General features: G+C 42.2%; 3 protein-coding genes across 4 annotated transcripts; 2 read left to right on the top strand and 1 right to left on the bottom strand.

The window, feature by feature from the left end:
* The first annotated feature begins 319 nt into the window (after nt 1–319).
* Nucleotides 320–9936, top strand: csf1ra (colony stimulating factor 1 receptor, a). Of its 2 annotated transcripts, none has more exons than XM_028415386.1 (22): nt 320–495; nt 749–850; nt 1951–2232; nt 2309–2596; nt 2697–2833; nt 2914–3079; nt 3162–3363; nt 3629–3744; nt 3834–3945; nt 4034–4233; nt 4422–4513; nt 4603–4729; nt 4828–4932; nt 5112–5222; nt 5356–5518; nt 5614–5696; nt 5771–5874; nt 6141–6263; nt 6352–6463; nt 6553–6652; nt 7691–7802; nt 8011–9936. In XM_028415386.1, the coding sequence occupies exons 2-22, from the start codon at nt 799–801 to the stop codon at nt 8167–8169; spliced, it is 2946 nt and encodes a 981-aa protein (XP_028271187.1). In that variant the 5' UTR covers nt 320–495; nt 749–798; the 3' UTR covers nt 8170–9936. The 2 variants fall into 2 exon arrangements, with proteins under 2 accessions (XP_028271187.1, XP_028271186.1); XM_028415385.1 differs by having other exon boundaries at nt 746–850.
* Nucleotides 9937–10769: 833 nt separating this feature from the next.
* On the bottom strand, nt 10770–19729 carry hmgxb3 (HMG box domain containing 3). The gene is made up of 21 exons (XM_028417041.1): nt 19575–19729; nt 18970–19114; nt 18681–18855; nt 17986–18465; nt 17777–17884; nt 17527–17661; nt 17202–17437; nt 16885–16994; nt 16724–16801; nt 16428–16510; nt 16240–16338; nt 15984–16118; nt 15465–15766; nt 15216–15343; nt 14574–14705; nt 13995–14179; nt 13691–13913; nt 13451–13584; nt 12791–12910; nt 12412–12621; nt 10770–12267 (listed from the first exon to the last, which is right to left on the bottom strand). The coding sequence occupies exons 2-21, from the start codon at nt 19107–19109 to the stop codon at nt 11698–11700; spliced, it is 3783 nt and encodes a 1260-aa protein (XP_028272842.1). The 5' UTR covers nt 19110–19114; nt 19575–19729; the 3' UTR covers nt 10770–11697.
* A 481-nt stretch (nt 19730–20210) lies between these two features.
* On the top strand, nt 20211–21137 carry LOC114443135 (SLC35A4 upstream open reading frame protein-like). The gene is made up of 3 exons (XM_028417066.1): nt 20211–20248; nt 20567–20665; nt 20923–21137. The coding sequence occupies exons 1-3, from the start codon at nt 20234–20236 to the stop codon at nt 21118–21120; spliced, it is 312 nt and encodes a 103-aa protein (XP_028272867.1). The 5' UTR covers nt 20211–20233; the 3' UTR covers nt 21121–21137.
* Nucleotides 21138–21188: the final 51 nt, after the last annotated feature.

The raw sequence follows: 21188 nt of genomic DNA, 5'->3' as shown, positions 1-21188 counted from the left end.
TTCAGCTACATCGTACTTGAAAATGTCAGATCAGACTTACTCTAATGCCCATGTTCACTCTCTGTTTTGTCTCTGACCAGAGGTAAGAACCCTCTGACTTATCTCACATTGTCCCTGCTTTAACTAGTAAATCCTGGCCGCCATGGTTCAGCAGGTGATTCGTCTCACCTCTGTGGATCTCTTGGGAGTATTGAGATTTTTCTGTTGCAAATTGGCAGTGGTTCATTAATTTGGAGAGCGTGATATGCTGGTCCGCCTCTCCACCACACACACAGTTGTGAGTTCCCTCCACCCTCCACCACTTGCTCTCTGAGAGATTTCATGTTACTGTGTGACTTGTGTGGCGAAGAGACTGTAAACAAGCAGAAAGGAGAAGAAGGGCCGGGGCTAACAGAAAGGAGAAGAAGGGACTGTTGTGTGTCAGCTCTGGATGCTGGAAACTTCCAAGCCCACAGAACTTATTATATCTCTCAATCAAGCTGAAGGCATCTGCAGGTGAGTTCACTCTAAGTGATACTTTTTAAAATGTCCATAATTTTAACTGTAATGACACTATTCTTCAGTTGAACCTTCCATGTAGTCTGTTTAATGACTCCTGCATCTGTAGCAGAGGTATTAGATTCTTTTCAAGCTGCTCTAGCCAATCAGAAAAGAGAAGCGAAAACAGAGGATTGAGTGAGTGCACGACTTCTGAGGTATGTTTTTTTTCTTCATTTCTCTCTTCTCCAACAACACAAATCAAAAGAAGTCCTGTAGCAAGAAGCAGTCTTCAAACTGCAGGTTTGCAGTTGGTCCAGGATGCAGTCCTACCTCGCACTGTTGCTGGGGATTGTGGCTTCTGTTGCTTCAGGTAAGGCCCAACAGACTCTGCATGGAAACATATTTTTCTTTTCTTTTTCAGTTTCTGGTCTGCTTGTATAGACTTTAATGTGTGTGTGAAGATTGTAACTTTTTAGTTAAATCTATATAAATCCAACGACACACAACACCTTGTTGCTTCCTCATCAGGTCACCCTTAAGGGCTGTGACTGCAAGTACTAGTCCAAAATGAGCTCCTTGAGGTGTTAAGTGTCTGGTTGTGTGATGTCCTGTGTTGTATTTGTACTGTGTGTACAGGCCTTGTGGTTGTGCGTGAGGAGATCAATTATCTTAGCAGCATTGTAAAAACATAACTGGTTTTGACGTTGCAATGATTTTATTCTGCTGCATGTCAGTGTGTCTTTTAACAGGGACAGCTGTCGTGAGTTGTTTTTGGGGGGTCATTCTTGTGAACCTTAACCCCAATTTTAATTTAGCTCTAAACATCACACGTATGGATATCATGCACCCAGCATTAAATTGTAATTTCATGTATTTGCATTTGAACACATAAAGCACCTGTTGTTTGGTGTAATTATGGCTGAATGAATTAGCTTTGCTTTCTGGTGAATTAGGCATGAGGTGTAACTGGGGTCATTGAAGAGGTTCAGAAATAAAACACTAAATGGCTTGAAATGCCCTTTCATTTCTCAGATCTTTCATGCTGCAGTGAAAAAAAAAAGAAACTGCTGAACATGGAATCTCAGTTCTGCTTCAAGATTTTAAACCAAACTTTTATAACTGTGACTGAAAGTGCAGAGACAGAGGTATATGTGAGAAAGCTCCAGGTTAACAGGAAAGGCATTTCAGTAATTCTCACAGAGAAGCAACAAACTGCCCAGTTTCAACAAACCAGCATCCATAACAAAGCCATCAAAGGAAGTACTGTTCTTCATCATGAGGCCCCTTTTTTTAAATGACTCTCTCCAACATGCCTGAAAGACATAAGAGACAGAGGGATGCTTCTTGGATCTATAAAATTACTTTAAAATAAATCTGAGCTCTAAAACAACTAAAACAGAGGCGGCGCTTTCAATTATGTTAGTGATCAGCAAACATATTGATCAATATATATCTCCTTTTGTTTCTAAGCGGGTTGGAGGCGTCCAGTGATCAAATTCAACTCTAAGGTGGTGAGGACTGCAGAGGTGGTGGTTAGACTAGGGAGCCCTCTGGATCTGAGGTGTGAGGGCGATGGGCCTGTAAACTGGCAAACCAGGCTACGCAAACACAGACGCCACATCAAGTCCAACGGGAACGTCCGCATGATAAAGGTGGACCATCCTGATGCAGAATTCACCGGAACCTACACGTGTTTTTACACTGCTGTACAATATCGAGACCTGAACTCCTCAGTGCATGTCTATGTAAAAGGTGAGACTGCTGTTGATTTGGACAGGTCCACTTTGTTAACACTGTTAATAAGAATTCCTGTATTTTCTTTCACCAGATCCAAACCGTGTGTTCTGGACCAGCAGTACGTCCCTGAGGGTGGTGAGGAAGGAGGGTGAGAACTTTACGCTGCCCTGTCTGCTGACTGACCCGGCAGCCACAGACCTGGGCCTGCGCATGGACAATGGCACCACTGTGCCACCAGGAATGAACTTCACAGTCTCCAGGCACAGTGGTATTAGCATCCACAGCCTCCACCCAAGCTTCAACGCTGACTATGTCTGCACAGCCAAGGTCAACGGACAGGAGAGGATCTCCAAGGCCTTTTCCATCAATGTCATTCAGAGTGAGACCATTCGGCCGCTATGATTATAATTCATGCAATCATTTCTAGCGATATGCGCTGTCCTGTTTGACACTCACTGGGGTTTTTTTTCTTGTTCTAGGACTTCGTTTTCCTCCATATGTCTTCCTGGAGACGGATGAATATGTGCGGATTGTTGGGGAACCACTCAAGATTTGCTGCACAACACACAATCCCAACTTCAACTACAACGTCACCTGGAAATACAACACCAAATCAGTCAGTGCAGGATTTATTAATTTATTTAAGGTTTCATGTCTGTAATCAGGATCATGACTCTTTTTTTGTTTTACCTTCAGAAGCCAACGATAGAAGAGAGAGTTCGTTCCAGTGGAGAAAATCGCCTGGACATACAAAGCATACTGAGCATCCCTGCTGTGGACCTGGCAGACACAGGGAACATCTCCTGCATCGGTACAAATGAAGCAGGCGTGAACAGCTCTACCACGTACCTGCTGGTTGTAGGTAAGGCAATAACACTGAAAAAAGCTTCTGCATGACCCACTGAGGGATAACTGGAAGTGTGTCTTGTGATTCTTCTGAGCAGATAAGCCCTACATCAGGCTGTCACCCCAGCTCCCACATAAACTGGCTCACAAGGGTCTTTCAGTGGAAGTGAATGAGGGAGAAGACCTGGAGCTCAGTGTGCTCATTGAAGCATACCCCCACATCATAGAGCACAGGTGGCACACCCCGACGTCTCCCAACACATCCACGCAGGAGTACAAGTTCATCCGATACAACAACAGGTACAGTGACAAGACCCGATGATGTGACAAACACCACGTTTGAAGCTGAACAAAAACACAACTGTATTAAAGGAATGCTGTCTGCACATTTTGGGTGAATTAGGCAGGACATTGTATTTGCTCAGGTCATGAAACTACAAGAGGGGAAGAGTGGTGTTCTCTTTTTAATATGTACTCAACGATGATACATAACAGTCTGAATCTGGACCGCATAATGAGTCACTTCTGATTTTTTATGGTTTAAGGATTTTTTGTTTGTTCTTAGATACTATGCGACCCTGCTGCTGAAGAGAATGAACGTGCAGGAACAGGGCCAATACACCTTCTATGCTCAGAGCAAACTGGCTAATGCATCCATCACATTTCAAGTACAAATGTATCGTAAGTGACGGAGCAGATGTCAGTCATATACTGCATGTTTGAAGTACTAACTTTTTATGATTGGCCTTTCATATATTCATGCTTTTCAGAGAGACCTGTCGCTGTGGTGAGATGGGAAAATGTAACCACACTTACTTGCACCTCATTTGGGTATCCAGCTCCCAGAATCATCTGGTATCAGTGCTTTGGAATAAGACCCACGTAAGTCAAACTGCACTATAGAGTTTGGTTCTGATGTTCCTGTAAGCTGCACCTTTCCTGACTGTGTGTGTGTGTGTGTGTGAGACAGGTGCAATGAGAACACCACAGGGCTGCAGATGGCAATCCCGCTCCAGGCCCCTACAGTGGAGGTCCAGAGGGAGGAGTATGGGGCTGTGGAGGTGGAGAGCGTCCTCACTGTGGGGCCCTCCAGCCGGAGGATGACGGTCGAGTGTGTGGCTTTTAATGTAGTTGGTGTCAGCAGTGACACTTTTGCCATGGAGGTTTCTGGTGAGAGTTTCTTCACACATCCAGTTATTTGTTGCATTGTGTTTGCATTTTTTCAGTATTTTCTTAAAATATGCTAATGCTATATTACATTTTTTTTGACTCCGCATCATCAGCTCGTATGTCACATAGGCAGGCTTTATCAATCAAAGTATGTTAGTAATAATATTGATCTCTCTCTGATTGGGCAGACAAGCTGTTTACTTCCACTCTGACTGGAGCAGCAGGCATTCTGGCCATCCTCCTGGTGCTGTTGGTTGTTCTGTTTTACAAATACAAACAGGTACAATTCCCTTTTTAAAGTGTATCCACCACAAAGTAATGCTTTTCTATTAACGGCCATTTTCTTTTACCCTTTTTTTTTTCTTTCAGAAACCCAGGTATGAGATCCGCTGGAAGATCATTGAGGCAAGAGATGGCAACAACTACACCTTCATTGACCCCACTCAGCTGCCGTACAATGAGAAGTGGGAGTTCCCTCGCGACAAGCTCAAATTAGGTTTGTGTTTTTAACCTGCTGACATCATCAGCATTCACATATTACATCACATATTTGAATAAGAGTTTGAGGTTAGACTTTGAGGTTTCTCCCCACAGGGAAGATTCTGGGTGCAGGTGCTTTTGGAAAGGTTGTTGAGGCCACAGCTTACGGTTTGGGAATGGAGGACAATGTGATGCGCGTGGCTGTCAAAATGTTAAAAGGTAAAGATCTACAATTTAACAGAGAGATTTGTGTCTACACACTGAAGTCAGACTGACTAGCAAAGCTAAAACTAGTTCCAGATAACACAAAAACATCTGATTTAGGCATTTAAAAAACATGGCGCCACAAACATGGTGTTATCAGTCAGTGATGATTGGATGGCATTGTTTGTCTGCAGCCCGTGCCCATTCGGATGAGAGGGAGGCTCTGATGTCTGAACTGAAGATCCTGAGCCACCTGGGACACCACAAGAACATCGTCAACCTCCTGGGGGCCTGCACATATGGAGGTCAGGCAGCAAAATGTTGTAAAAGCACGTTCATGAAAATTTGAGAGGAAAGAAATAAAAAAATCAAGCGTAACAAAGTAATTTGCATGCAAATGTGTGTGAAGAGCCGTAACATAGTGTGTTTCCTCATCAGGACCAGTGCTTGTGATCACGGAGTATTGCAGCCTCGGTGACCTCCTGAACTTTCTTCACCAGAAGGCAGAGACGTTTGTAAACTTTGTTGTGAATATTCCTGACATTACTGAGACTTCTAATGACTACAAGAACATCTGCAATCAGAAGCAGTTCATCCGAAGGTAGATCTCTTATCATGCTGTCTGGTGATGCTTGAACAACATCCACTCACTCGTCCTCATCTGTTCTTGATGTGTTTTTTTCCCCCATCTAACAGTGACAGTGGCATCTCCAGCACAGTTTCCAGCAGTTACTTGGAGATGAGACCCAGCCAGCTGCCAAGTATGGAATCAACTGAAGGTGAGCTTCAACAAAACCTCAACAGAAAACATCACTTCCTGACCCTCACCGTATCTCTGTGATTGTTGGTCTAGATACTGTGTGTGAAGAGACAGGCAACTGGCCGCTGGACATTGATGACCTGCTGAGGTTCTCCTTTCAAGTAGCTCAGGGCCTTGACTTTCTGGCATCCAAAAATGTGAGTAATCTTACCTGAACGGTCTACATCTATTACAAAAACACAACAGCAGAAGCTGCTGCTTATAGAAAAATAGAGAATCTAACTTTTCATAGAACATTCAAAATGTGGAGTGTGAAATCACTGATGTGGGGGTTATGTTGGGTATTTCCCATTACATTCTTGTCATCTTAGTTTTTCCATTGTATTCAACCATTATCTGCCATGCCACATCGAGACATTTTGACTATGCCAAAGACAAACTGTGTGTGTGTGTGTCTGTGCAGTGTATTCACAGAGATGTGGCTGCGAGGAATGTCCTCTTGACCACCCGCAGGGAGGCGAAGATCTGTGACTTTGGCTTGGCACGAGACATCATGAATGACTCCAACTATGTGGTGAAGGGCAATGTACGTATTTGAGTAGATTAAAAAGAAGATATTTATTTATATGACATGAGTTGGAGATTATCTGAAAATCTCTTTGTGTGTTTAAAAGGCACGTTTGCCAGTGAAGTGGATGGCTCCAGAGAGTATCTTTGACTGTGTCTACACGGTCCAAAGCGATGTTTGGTCCTACGGAATTCTCCTGTGGGAGATTTTCTCTTTAGGTCAGAGCATCTCACATCTTCTATATTTACTCACATTTCTTTTGTGATTTGCTTGCTTAAAACCTAAAAAACATGTGACTGTCTAATAGGTAAGAGCCCATACCCGAACATGGCTGTCGACTCCAGGTTCTACAAGATGGTGAAGCGCGGCTACCAAATGTCCCAGCCTGACTTTGCTCCACCAGAGATGTAAGCTGCAGCATCATGAAGCCTGGTGTTTGCTCTTCACACACACACACACACACACACACACACACACACACACACTTTCTTTTTTAACACTTTATTTTGTCCTGCCAATGGTAATACTCTGTGTAGTGTCACCTGATTATCAGTTGAGTTTTACTGGAGTATCAAGTGACTATCAGCAGGGTTTTTTACAATTGAGCCAATACTAATAGTTGCTTTTTTCATAAACTGGTAAGATGTTAGTGCTCAGCTTATCAGACTGCGAGCAGTAGTGGTAGTAATGTTGTGTTTATGCTTGCTAACCGACGAGACCAGCTGATAACAAGCAGTGATTCTAACATTAAAGATATTGGAAGCAACAACAATGATGGATTTGTACAGAAAAAAAGAGAAAGTTGGTTTTAACATCAGAGAGTTCAAACAGCATACTTCCAAAAATGTTCGTCACAGCTGAACAAAGGTCCTTTTTCATCCTCTGCAGTCTTCCAGCCTATCAAACATCTGAAACTGACACATGAAGTAACCTCATGAAAGCACCTCCATTATTCCTGATTTGTATTTAGTTGCTTTGGGTTATCTCCTAACCCCAAAACTTAACAAGTCTAAAGTCCAAATGTAACAGGCTGCCCAAATGAGAAAATAAAGGGAGCGTTTTTCCCTCAGACTAACATCTGTGTGCGTTGATTCGGCGTGGCTGTCACACCACCCGGAATAACTGCACTGTGGAAATGGAGGGGACTGAATCTGAGTCAGGGCCTAATCATCTGTTGTTCTGCTGTGAGTCAGGCCTCAGTTCTGCCTGTTAGCCACATGATCTGGAAGCTAGGAAGCCATGTAACTGCTATTTCACGGCAGCAAAATGAGACTGGAGGGGCAGGGGTTCTTATGAAAAAGTCTCTTATCAAACTGCGTCACCACCTCCAGAAGGCTCTACCCATCTGTCCAGTTTAGTTTTTAACAAGATTCTTGACTTCACACTGAGTGAATGTTTTTGTCTGTTAAAGATTTTAAGTGTTGTTTACACCACTTTTCTTTTAGTTACATGATCATGAAGATGTGCTGGAAACTGGAACCTACAGAACGTCCAACGTTTAGCAAAATCAGCCAGATGCTAGAAAGACTACTCGGGGATCAACCTGAGCAGGAACAGGTGGGTTATTATGAAGCAGAGTGTAGTCTTTCCAGTATTGCTCCACCCAAACTGTTCAGAGAATAAAGCAAGTGATGTCCTCGGGAAACTCTGTTTTATTTTCACTTAAATCTCCCAGAGAGACAACAGATATCAGATCTCATCAGGTAAAACATACACTTGGCTTGACTGGATCATATCCCTTCAGCTTTATGATGCCTCTCCACAGCTAATCTACCAGAATGTGCAGCAGCAGCAGCAGCAGCAGGTCACGGAGGGTGAAGTGTGTGATGAGCCCAAGTGCTACGACAGCCCCTGTGACCAGTCTTGTGACCACGAAGAAGAGGAGCAGCCTCTGATGAAGACCAACAACTACCAGTTTTGTTGAAAAGCTCTAACCACCAATCAGTCCATAAATCAATCAGTCATCAACAAGCATCAGGAAAAAAACAGGATCAGCTGTAGTTCGTGGCCAAAGCACCATGGCTCGTGTGAACTGCCGGAGAGCCGCAGAGTCGCCGTCTCAGCTATTTTTTGCCTGTTGTGCCTGTTCTCCAGACAGACAAGCAGCTGCAGCAAGCATGTGACTTGCTTCTTTTGCAGACCATGACTAGAAATTGCCACGTCTAACACCGACTGCAGGCATGAAAGGAGGAAACGTACAAACAACAAACCACACAAACATTCAAAGCTGTTCCTTATCCTAAATATCACTGTTTATCTGTCCATCTGTTATTAGTTTGAGGTAATCTGTTTATCCAGGGGAGAATCTACTCAAGCGTTCTTTTGTGTGTGTTCTGATTTATTTACTGTACACCAGGATTATTACAATGTTTATTACTGCCTGATGAGAGCCTCGTCTTTGTGGAGATATAAGTCCTTTTTGTCAGCAGGTTCACTTCCTTTTCATCACTTTATTACATCTATGGTTTCTCAGAGGAAGCAGCCAAGCAGTCACAAACACTGCACTTACCAGCTACCCATCTTTCTGCACCATCATCTTAATTGAACATCTTAAGTGCAAATGTTTTCTTCCGCCCCTGTTTCAAACATGCTAAAGCAGCCGTAGACAAGGTGATGAATGAGCGTGTTGTTTTCCCTTCTGTGCTTCGGTCATAGCTGCACCCTTCTTGTGACACACTTACAGTAACTGTCAGTCTGTAGCAGCATGTGATTGGTCCACTTCTTTATTTACCAGTGTTCAGTGTGATTTGGGAGCAGGGAATACAGCTGAACTGAGCAGGGAAATCTGTGGATCCATTATGGATCAGATGTCTGACAATGTGAACGTGTTTTATTTTTTTCTTTTGTTTGCGTGCGTATTCTTCTCATTTCCTGCAGAGTTAGATGAGACGAAAGCTTCAACAACGTCTGTATGTAGCAGTCAGCCTACACTGCCAACTGTATGAGACTTTAGTATTACATACTGTATAAGCTATGTGAGATACAGACTGCAAATCTGTGTGATTTCAGGAATTTTAGTGTGCTTGCATCTGAATGAAACACAAGTGAGATGTCTTATAATGTACATATATATATATATCTCATGGATCAAGAATTACCTTTATTTTGGCTGGAATGTTGTAGAATAGTAATCAATATTTCACGTATGTGTTGTGTGTTGAGAGACACTCAATCAATGGAAAGGCTGCAAAAGAAGTCACTGAAAAACGGAGGTGTTTAATAAAGCTTTATCATTGAAACTCTTGAAATGATCATCTCCCTCTGTGCTGACAGAAGCTGTGCGGCTTACATTGTTTTCTCTCCTCGCTTCCTGTTTCTTACTGGTCCTGCAATCTTACATTTTCTTTGGAACATTTCCCACAGTATGTCAACATTGCGCAACTCATGAAATCTTTGTGGGGAAGTATTCGTCTGTCGCTGAAGCTACAGAAAGCCACAAGGTTTTTCCTCCTTTGTGTGGTTTCGGTTACAGTCACACTTCTTTCTTTAGCTCACCGTTTTCAGACAGTTTTAAGTCCACAACGTTTTTTGATTGTCAATCAAGACACTAGCAGAGTCTGAGGCGCCCCGCTTTCTGTGTAAGACTCTGTTTTACAGACATCTTCTGGTAACTGTGGCAAAAAGAGCACTTGACATTTTAATGATGTTATTATTCGCAGCACAAACATTTCCCAGCTCTAGTGTTGACATTCCTTGTAAGAGTCTACTACTGTATTTTTTTATGTAAAACATTTATGATAAACTGTAAAAATGCCTGATGTATATAAATGCTTGTGTTGGTCATATTTGTCCAGAACAGACACTTCCTTCCTTTTTTTAACTTAATATGAAGAAGGCATATTTTTAGGCCTTTTTTATGGTAACTAGCTTGCTCAGCAGATCTGACAAAGAAACCACTGAGTGGAGAACAAATACTTTACAAACAAATGATGTGTAATATATTCTAAAACAGGGACTTATCACCTTAAATTAAAAAAAAAAAAACTATTGAAAAAAATGTCATGTTATTTGCAGGACAAAATTAAAACAAAGTTAATACTGACAATATGGACAATGTGTCAAACAAATGGCTGGGGGACATTGTTTGCTTGCATTTATTTGTTATATTAGCATTTTACAGTGAGTACATATATGCTCTGGTCTTTTAACAGACAGGTGTCTCTTACCAATCCTTAAATTTACTGTAAATGCAAAGCACTACAACTATCCTAAAGTAACCTCTGAAGTATTTTGTGGTGTTAAGCATACCAAATGCATTGTCTTTTTAAAGGTAGGGTAGGAGATTTCATTCTGATGCACTTTTTATTAAATTAGTGTAATATCTCATTACAATCCAATAGCAACCAATTAGTTCGGCAGTTTCGCTTTAAAAAAAAGAATATTAATCATCTGTGGAAGCTATAAAACGCTAAAAACATCAGCCAATCCTATGAGGCGCACCTGCACGGAGTATTGGCTGGTTGTCACCAGAGAGGTACGTGCATGATGGCCGAAGTCACAGACTGGTTGGGAGGCGTGGCTTCGGGATGAGCTCCGAGAGAACGGGGCGTGTGTTTACTTTTAAAATCTGGCTGACTCTCACTGAGTTTTCAAAATCTCCTACCCTACCTTTAAGCAAAGGTCCTTTAACACATTACAAATGAACTTTGTTAAAATAATCAGTCTAAAAGGCAACATGTGACAGCTGCAAGGTAAAAAAAAAAGGAGATATGTCTCTGGAGAGAGACATCAAATTAATAAATACACCATATAACTAATGATTAAATATTCAGATTTAAGGTAAGTAGCTGCTTACATTCTTCAAGTCAGAGGAAAGCACTGATTCATTTGAAGGACAGGTTGGTGATAAAAATAACAAAAACAAAGCAAACCAACAAACATTTTGTTCTTTCAGTCATTTTAAATGATCACTCTAACATTCTGCATCTTGTTGATTGACACTTAAAAGCACACTTTCTATTATGGTTAAATGGTCTTGTTTTCTGTTAGTATATAGTCCACAGTAAATATAACAGATCACACTGCATTATCCATATGCACTGCAATAAGGTCCACTTTTCCAAACGTAATCTCGCATTGAATAGCTGAATGTGCACAAGTCTTCTCCCTCCATATTACAGTACCCTCCAGAACTGTTCTGCTCTGTCACCAGTTAGGGCTTATCCTAACATATACAGTTTGTGAGCTTCTATCACAAAGTTTGCACTGTGTGGACATACTACATTGCACCTTAAACTCTGACTCGCATGATCACATGCAGTGCTATATTTAATACTGTTTATTAAAATATCTGCAGTTACATTTCCTACTGCAAAGATTCACTGAGATCACACATAATGCACTGTTGTTACTTTATAATGCCTTTGCTGTTTCAGCAACTCGGCCAGGACAGTTTTACTAGCCCACATAATAGTATTGGTTTGGGAATGTAACCAGGCCTCAACATTTTTTTTTATTCTAGCAGGACATCCTCACATGTCTCTGTTCCTTCTTTGTGTGCCTGTGCCTCCATCTCACTCCCATCATCTTCCTCTCTCTCTGTGTTAATGTGTGCCACTCCCAGCCGGTACAGAGCATCTCTGATCACCACCTCTCCAGGCTGGCAGGCCTTCACAACCTGGCTGATCTGCTGGCTCACAATGTCTCTGCTAGTGAGGAAATCTACCAAACGGTTGTACAGGTAGTAATAAGCTGTGTTGTTAAAAACTACAGGCTGTTTCCGTGCATGGATCACTGATGAACAGTCCTCAGATAGATCTGCTTCGTCATTCTTTTCTGCTGCTTTGTCAGGCTCCCATTCCTTCTCCGTGTCCAGCTCAGCCACCAGGCTCGTGTAGGGCTCCAGGTCTCTGCAGAGGACCATGGAGTGGTGCTCTGGAGTGGTAGACTCCTGAGCTGCTGCTGGAGGATGAACCAGCCAGCAAGAAGTGGACTTAGTGATTGGGTGGACGTGCTGGTTTTCTGCTGCTAAGGACAGATCAGCACTGTACGGCTGGTCCTGCAACTCAGCACATGACACAAACTGAAAAAGGAAAAGGAGAGTTCGTCTGATGCAGGCACACACTGAGGCTGAAATAAAACTTCATGACAATAAAAATGTAAACATTTCACCGGGAAAGATTTGAGTCCCTTACCACATAACAAAGTTAGAGTAATAATCACCCACCTCTGGCTTTTCAAAGGGGTCGCAGAAGCAGCCTTGGTTCCTGCCCCACATCTGGGTTGCCAGTTCTGGGTACTGCAAGTCTGTGCAGAGCGCCACATTTCGGGCACAGTCACAAACATAGACCGGAGGCCAGTGATGAGAGGACAGCAGCAAATCAACGTGGTCTCGAGCCGTCTCTCCTCTTACCAGGTACTTAGAGCCACACATCACCTAGGGAGAAAAAAAATGATGCTTTCTAACACATAAAGGACACTTACATTTTCAATTTAAAACATATCATGTTTTCATATATAACTGTTGCTTTGCTACAATGGATGTAACACAATTTGATGGACTTTATGATGAATGAATTTACATGTTTGAGGGCTGCTGTTTTTACCTTGTGGGGGCAGACCTTGGACAGCTTGCCGGCAGTGAGATGAGGAGGTGGGTCAGAGGCAGTGGACAGGCCACTATGAACAGGTGTGTACAGCGAGACCAGAGAAGCCAGCAGCTCAGTCTACCACAGAAGAAGAGTGAACTTTAGCAATAAAAACCTCCACACACACAGGAGAAAATGCAAAATAAACAGATATAAAATTTGGTCTTTCTAACTAAAGTAAAGCTCACATGCAAAACATCTTGAAATAATGAAATACCCTCAAGCAAGACACTGGGTCATTAGGATGAGGGAAGGGGGATTTTCTGTTCTTTAAACCACAAACTTATCACATGATTGGTGTTTCTGCCCCAGCAACCATATTCAAGTTCTAGTGTTAACATCAACATATCAACATATAGTTGTGGGTGTCATCACAGGGCTCACACATAGACACACAAAGATAAACAACTATTCACTCACACTCTCCCTCACACTCATTCAGGGCCTGGTAGGTTTGAACAAAACCTTGCTGTGAGCTGTCAGTGCTAACCACTGCTTGACCATGTAGCCTTATGTACATACAAAAGCAAACAATGTGAAAGCATCATGAGCATAAAGGCCCGTTCCGCCCTCTTTCTCTCGCTCCTTCCCTCATATACAGCCAGACAACAAACACACCTTGGTGGAGCCTGGGGTAATGCTCGCCCTGCAGCGCTCCAGAATGGCTCTCAACTCGTCCTCGCTGTGATCTTCAATTTTGTCAAGCCTCAGCTGACCGTCATGAATAAGACGCACCAAAACTGATGGATCACCTGAAACATGTGATGAAATCTATTGTCACTTTCATGGTCAACAATGTGTGTGACATCATTATGTGACCCACAACAAAGAAAGAATGTAAATTTTGGAAGCGTGTACCTGAAGGTTGCTGTATGTGTGCCAGGACCTTGTCCTTCTCTGTGTTAATGACAGCACTATTCCTCATCAGAGGGGGTATGAAGGGAGCGATGATGGAAGCATCCACCCGTGTGATGGGAATGTCTGTGGGGAAAGCTGCCTGCTCGATAGCCTCATTCTCCATGGTCAGCCAGAAGTCATCCACATGTACCTCATCAGAGACTGAAAACTCAGGCCAGGTGAACTGCAAGGGGATTATGTCAATGTGGATTAAATGGAATAAAACACACACATAACAACCAACAAACAGAGGGATTTTTATCACCTCCACATTCTTGAGCTCCAGCACATTGCTTGTGTATCGCTGTGCAATCTCAATCTTTGGTGCAATACCACAAATGCCACAGATCATATCATTGTAGTCTCGTACTGTCAAACACTCAAAGGCCCAGTAGCCACTCAGGAGAAGCTCTTGGATGCGAGATGATTCATCTGGACTGAGAGAATGGACTGAAGCAAAAACACAGACAGACTCTATGAAAATTCATCCTAAAAGTCAACGGACTTAACACAAATAAATAAAAGTCAGCCTCAATATCATTCTGGGGGGAAAGGGGTCAGAAAAACAAGGTGCCACATAATGTACAGGAAATATAGAGTATTATTGATTATTTTAATCTGTGTAACCATAATATCTGCAACAATTGGTCACTCTAGATCAACTTAATGTTTTTCATGTAGTGCTCCTAGTTACATGGTTCAAACAACACAGTATTGATGTCTGATGTCTGCATTAACAGCATCACTTAAACACATGACAAGGAGGCGTCACGGTCAACCTCCTGCAGCTCAGGTAAATATGTATTTTTGGAAATACAGGACTGTATGGAGAATCAATATGTACCAGGATGATTGAGGACGTGGTCTAGCAGAGTCCTGGCTGCTTCAGATGGGGTTTTGCCCAGTTTGATGGTGGTCCTGAGCTTCAGGAACAGATCAATACTCACAAGCAGCCTGTTCCCAATGTTAAACAAACCTGTCAAAAAAAAAAAAGAATCAACGGTTTTATTCAAATCTGGCTAAAAGCCAACGACAGTTGAAAAAAATCCTCCTCAGGCCAAGCTGTTTTTTATGCACCTTATACACTGTGACTGAGCATCACCGTTACCATGATTACACAAGCAAAATATTGTTGTTTGTGATCCTTGCCATGTAAATTAGAGAAAAATGTGTGAGAAGCTACTAAAGGACTGAGTGTTACTGTTAAATAAATAATAACTTTTGCATGACAGCATGATTCTCTTGCATTTTGCTATCAAAATATGCCATAAGAACATGTCAATAAATGAGCATTGGAGTAGCAGAAAAAGAGGAGCAGAAATATTTATTGAAATCCTAGTAGATGTAATGCGCACATGACACACAGATTATCACCATATTTGGCCTTTATTTTGGAGCAATCTAAGCATGATATGTGTAAACACAAGTACTGTGTACCTCTGACTAGACAGCAGAGGGCAGTGAGTAGACTGAATGCATCTGTTACCTGGATGCAGGTCAGTGAAGCTGTGCAGGGCCAGACAGTGAACGTTGAGGCACACTTTAAGCTGGAGAGAGGCCGTCTGCATCAGTGTTTCAGTGAGCACCCAGCAGTCCTCCTGGCCAGCAACAGTACTAAAATCAACAAATATAGCAACATTAGGGAACCAAAATACTAGTATTAATATAATAAAAAAGATTATAATTATTCAATTTTGTCACGTCAAGGAACAAAGAAGCCAATACACCTTCTCACCTCTGACCTCCTTTAAACAGAGGATAGTTGCACAGGCCACAATGTGTAGCAGCCGATTCATAAAACTGAGGCCACCCAGACTCAACAAGTGTCTCAGTGCAGTTTTCCTGCTCTTGGTCACTTGGCTGAACCAAGACTATTTGGAGACTGTTGAGCTCCTGGATGAGGGTCAATGTTTCCTGAAGCTCAGTCTCACTCTCTGGAATCTGCAGGGTACTCCGTAGTAGCTGTAGAGTATTTTGGCGCTGAATGTCTTTTTGAGCCGGACTCAGGGCCTGGTATGGATCCAGCAAAGTCTCTGACTGCAAAAAAAAAACACAAGAAGAAAAAGGCACATTGTCTCATATTAAGTGTTGTGGAAAAATGTGTCTTAGTTATGAGGTAAATGTACATCGAAGTTTATTATCTTATTTCAATAATTACATTGGACAGATTATAATGTCAAAATGTGCAAATAACAGCGCTACTAGTATCTGTGCTTCAAAAAGAAAAATCTAGAGGATGTAAGGTCTCCCTCACCTTTGTTTCCTTCTTCTGGGTCAGCTCCCAGCCACATTTAGGGCACACCGCAGGTTTGTGTCTGTTCTTGTACATATAGTCACAAGCTGGGTTCTTACACCGACCCTTGCCTCGTGCTGTGGACAATCCGAGGTCCTAAGAGAATGGAGGAGAGCATGAATTACACAAATATCAAGAAACATCTAGAGGAAACACTACACTTTTAAACACTGAATGTAATCAAGTAAAAAAATGTCAAAGCAAAGGATATACATACAAAGCTGGAAACTGTGTGCTGTTTGAAAGGCACAACTGACAAGATATTCATTCTCCTATCAGTCAGTGAAGACACAGGCTGGCTTCTGTGTGCTAGGTCCTATGGAAAGACACGCATAAGGTGTGGAAACATATTAAATCTGAATTTTCATGGTCTCTGTTTGTGTGAGTTTTTTCATACGTGCGCACCTGATCGACTGTGGTTGTTAGCACCGTCTGGCCAAGTTGCTTTAAAGTGCTGGGTTTCAGACCTGAGAAACTTTCTCGAGGCACTGCGGATAGAACCACAACCACAACAAATGAAAGAAAACAAAACTCAGAAAGCAGTCACATAATCTGTGTGCTTTACCACGACCACTGTCTAATAATAAAAGGTGCTGCTGCACACCATAAACACAGGACCTACATGTAGTGAAACTGCATTCAAAACACAAAGCAAAAGATTACAGTTTCATACACATGTAAACAGAATAATTCAAACCTACCTGTGCATGACTTGTTGTATGCACCTTGTAATTTTCCTTTGTCAGGTGGGACAGTTATGATCTGAAACAAAGTCCGACCTAAAACACAAGCACAGATGTAAATCCAAAGGCTTATTTTAACTCGTGACAACAACAGGTCCCACAGATGTGTTTCGTTTCACCTGTGGCAGGGCAGGCAGGAAGGATGGGTCTCACAGGCCTCTTTTGCACAGCAGCAGGAGTTCTGTCCGGAACTTGGGTTATGGCACTTTTCAAATTGTCTTTCACTTGCCTATTTAATGGTGTAAGAAAAACACTATTATCAAAACACAACATACAATGAACACCTCCTTCGACAACCCACAAAAAATACAATTATATATGTATACAGTGTGGACATTCTACACTTTACACAGCATTACTCCAGATGTTTATGCATCAGACTGAGCACAGTAAATATCTCATGTGCCCAGTCACAGATTATAGCAGCAACACTTACTCCATTTGAGCGTGAGGCTTAGTGTTGCTGCCCTCTGGTGGCACTCGAGGTGAAGATGCATGCTGCTTTCTAGAGCCCCGCTGAACTCTTCCTTCCTTGTTGCACCGAGGCTTGTTTGTTTTACCCATATCTCCATTCCCCTCCTGAACAGGTGCTGTTGTAGTCTGACTGGTTTCACTGGGCTCAGTTTCAGCTGTCTGCGGCAACTGCTTGGATGCATCTCGTGCCCTCTTTGCCTGACACAAGACAGAAATGCAGGCAAAAGTTAATGCATAACAAGTACATATAAGAGTAGCATGTTGATATGGGCTTATTTTACACTTACAGGTGGTATCCATTTCCCCCCCAAGTGGCTCCCACATTCAGGGCACGTAGGTGGCTTATGGCGGGTGACGTACATGAATGTACAGCCAGAATTCAGACACCTCCCACGACCTCTTCTGGTGTACGTCTTCACAGACTGCAAAAAAGAAGAAAATAAATTCATGTCTTTATATCAAATTTCTAAGAACTGAATAATGACATTCCATACAGAACTACTATCTATAGAATAGATAAATACTATGTCTGTTTACCATCTTATATGAGGGTTTGGCTCTTTGCTCTATGCTGGCCCCTACAGAAACCATCATCACTTGGCCCATAGGGCTGACACCTGCCAGGGACTTGGACTCTATCAAATTCTAAAGTAAGAAAGGAATAAGTAAATAAAAGAGAGGAGGTAAATTCGATTTTTTTTTAAATTTTTAAAAATAAACGGGTAAACAAAATAAAGAACATTTACCTGGGAGGGTATGATGGCAACCACCTGTGTGCTTTCCCCCTGTGCCTGCTGCACCATCATCCCACCATAACTAGTACTAGCTTGTCTTGTTTCATTTGGTTTCAGTGTGACTTCATTTTCAGTGGAGCTCTGGATTTCTGTGGCAGGTATGGGGTTTGATGAGGTGGAGGACAACGAGGATGGCTGCAATCCTTGGAGTTCTATGGAATGAGACGCTGCTGATGTTTCCTCTGCTATGTCAATGGAGCGGTCAGAAATTGACATGTCTCCTGTCAAGCTAAGAGGTGTGAACTGGGGCTCCAGGGTGAGTGAGACTGAGGACAAGCTTCCTTCAGCTGGACTTTCCAGAGACTCAGGCCTCACTTCTGACTGAGAGCTTCCTGGCTGGTGATGTGAGGAGCCTTTAGACAAGAGAAAGTAACGGGCTCTAGGAAGGATTTTCCGGAAGCCAGGCAGGTCTTTGGAGGGGCTTAGAGAAGACTGAAGGAGAAGCAAAAACATTATTCATGGCCTTTAATAGAATCATTCTGACATTAGACACTAGGATTTTAGTTGCAGCCAAGATAAAGGGTTAGGCTTTAGAAGAAGCTGAAAGAAGTTATTCAGTCTACACTGCGATAACTTCATTCTGAATTTGTCAGTAGAGCATAACCACATTTTTTTAAAACAATAATAATGATAATAATGGAGCTTACTGTATCTATGCCCTCCTTCTCCAGCTTGGCTTTCTCCAGATAGTAGCTTTTCTCAGCTACACTGAGCCGTTTCCAGCTCTCACTGATATGCTTGTTGATCTCTGATTGTGGCATGTTGGGGATACCAAGCTGCATAATCTGGTGAACATCGAAGTAGTACAGCAAGTAGGCGGACCTAAGATATACAACAAATTCAATGTGGACAATTAAGGAGAGATATGACCTTTTTTCAAGGGTTTAAAGTACTGTCATAGGTATTCACTCTACGTTGCGGGGTAGAGAACATTACCTGGGCTTCTTGGGTTTCTCAACACTGTCTTCTTGAGCTTTGTTCTTCCTTTTCTTTGGGGTAGTCTGCTCCATTTGGTTGTAAGTGCTTTCCACTTCTTCAGTCACTTTTACAACCTCTAAAGCGTCCACTTTCTCCATGTTTTCTAGGACAAAATAATGTGTTGTTTATAGTAGGCTTACTACACTGCAGGAGTGTTGTCAGATCACACCAAAAGGGGATTAACAATTTGAGGGTCAAAGTTACCATTGTACTATATAATTATAGATAGAATTAACAGACTAATATAGATGATAGGTGTTGGGCATGATGTTGCAGGGTTACTGCTGCTAATGAACAACTGAGGTTCACTGTATCTATCTCAGCTGGTGAACATAACATACTTATAGAAATCGTATGTCTATTTTGTGCAGTGTTCAAACAACACTGCACAAAGATATTGACATCTAACCGTGCATGCAGCACAGTGCAGACTACACCAAATCATTATCAAGATACAGATACTAGTCCTTCCCTGCTTTAAAAGCAGGTTTAATGGCGTGTGTTCATACTGCCTGCACTGCCTAGCTGCTATCCAATGAAATGCCTTCTTATTGAAGCCTTACCTACGACGGCCCGAGGCTCTAGAAACTGCTCCGAAATCACCGGAAAAGGTCGAGCATTGCATCGACGACAGTTAGAGCTAAAATCTGACTATGATTCATATTTGGAGAAAAATAACTGAGGCCTAAAACGTCTGTAAAGCTATAAAGTCGATTCGTTTCTTATCGTCTTGTGGAAAAAATATGGCGGTTTGTTGCTATGGTCATCACCCAATCAAATGCCGGAATAAACAGGCCTCGACCAATCACTGGAGACGTTTTTGACACGTGAAAATACGCTTGCGTTCTATGTATTTTCAGAGTAGAGGCCACAAGTTGGCGCAGTTTGTTAAAAGCCTCTAAAAGTACCACAACATGTATGATTGGTGGCATGCTTTGTATAATTACGAACTATGCGTGTACACAGAAATAATTATACAGACAGAAAACAAACCACCATGAATCCTCGTTGAATAGCAACGCTAATTTGACTATGTTAATAATATGGATAGACAAAAAAATATTCGCTCTCCTATATGTGCAAGTACATTGGGCATGATACTCTCATTAAAAATGTGAAATAAATTCAAGTTTAATGTATTTCGCGTATCAGACCATACTAATCGAGCTAAAGCGGCTGCTCAGGCTTATGAGCCGACAGCTGATCAACTCACTGAGCAAAAATGGCGGATGACAAGGTTAGTAAGTGTGGCTGTGGTCTGAGTTTAAATGTATTAATTTCACGTGCTGTGTCAGATGACAGCAAGAGTTAGAAGGATACGAAAAACACAGTTCCCCCCGGCAGCGGTTAGCTCCATGTTAAAATGATATTAGCGGGGCCAGGATGACTTCTAAATGTAATCAGTCGGTCACTGAACTGGCTAACTACTGCTAGTACCACAACTGTGTACAGTAGGTGTTTGATTCGTCGCTCTTTGCTAGGAATGTTCAGTAAGTGTGGGTGTACACTGTTTTCAAATTCAGAGTCAATAAAGTTTTTTTTATTATTATTTTAGGATCCTCTGAAACAGTTGAAAGATCTCACGCAGCTCAAAAACCAGTTGGAGGAGATCCAGAGGCGAATAGAGAACGAAGTGTCCGCAGGAATTCCTCAGGCAAGTTTTTAAACATTTATAACAGAAATTGAAGCTGCTGATGGAAGCCCCTGTCTCTTGTGTACCTGTATACTGGCATTGACTGGTTGTTGAATATAATTTAGTAATATCCAGGTAAAAATAAGTTATTAAATATAACTATGATCATGATCATGTAAATAAGTTTAAACCCTGGTCAGCTTATTTTAATTTTGTGTTGTTTTTTCATCCTATGACTTTGTGTTGGTGAATTGTTTACTTCTTTGTTGTTCTTAAAGGGGAGCTCTGTGTTGGGATCTCCATTCCTTAAGGGCTTTTTGGCCGGTTATGTGGTGGCCAAGCTACGTTCCTCTGCCATCCTGGGACTGCTGCTGGGAACAGCCACTGGCATATACGCAGCACAGAACTATCAAGTGCCCAACATTGAAAGGACCTTTAAAGATTATATGAACAATTTCAAAAAGAGACCAAAGTAGTGTGGGCTGACTGCTTGTCTTGGCAGTGACACAACAGATGCAAGAGGGAGGAGCTGTCTTGCAGCTGC

Source organism: Parambassis ranga, chromosome 10 (assembly GCF_900634625.1).
Source record: "Parambassis ranga chromosome 10, fParRan2.1, whole genome shotgun sequence".
Lineage (NCBI taxonomy): Eukaryota > Metazoa > Chordata > Actinopteri > Ambassidae > Parambassis > Parambassis ranga.
The sequence above is the reverse complement of the archived record's forward strand: the minus strand, read 5'-3'. Positions and strand labels throughout refer to the sequence as shown.

Bases quoted from the DNA above. Each gene is read 5' to 3' on its own strand.
- csf1ra (XM_028415386.1), top strand. From the start codon at position 799: ATGCAGTCCTACCTCGCACTGTTGCTGGGGATTGTGGCTTCTGTTGCT. The intron at 2,233-2,308 runs GTGAGACTGCTG...TTCTTTCACCAG, and splicing joins AGTGCATGTCTATGTAAAAG to ATCCAAACCGTGTGTTCTGG. The intron at 5,875-6,140 runs GTGAGTAATCTT...GTGTCTGTGCAG, and splicing joins ACTTTCTGGCATCCAAAAAT to TGTATTCACAGAGATGTGGC.
- hmgxb3 (XM_028417041.1), bottom strand. From the start codon at position 19,109: ATGGAGAAAGTGGACGCTTTAGAGGTTGTAAAAGTGACTGAAGAAGTG. The intron at 14,180-14,573 runs GTACATATTGAT...TTTTTGCTTCAG, and splicing joins CCACGTCCTCAATCATCCTG to TCCATTCTCTCAGTCCAGAT. The intron at 12,622-12,790 runs GTAAAAACAGCA...TTTTCTCCCTAG, and splicing joins CCAAGGTCTGCCCCCACAAG to GTGATGTGTGGCTCTAAGTA.
- LOC114443135 (XM_028417066.1), top strand. The intron at 20,666-20,922 runs GCAAGTTTTTAA...TTGTTCTTAAAG, and splicing joins TGTCCGCAGGAATTCCTCAG to GGGAGCTCTGTGTTGGGATC.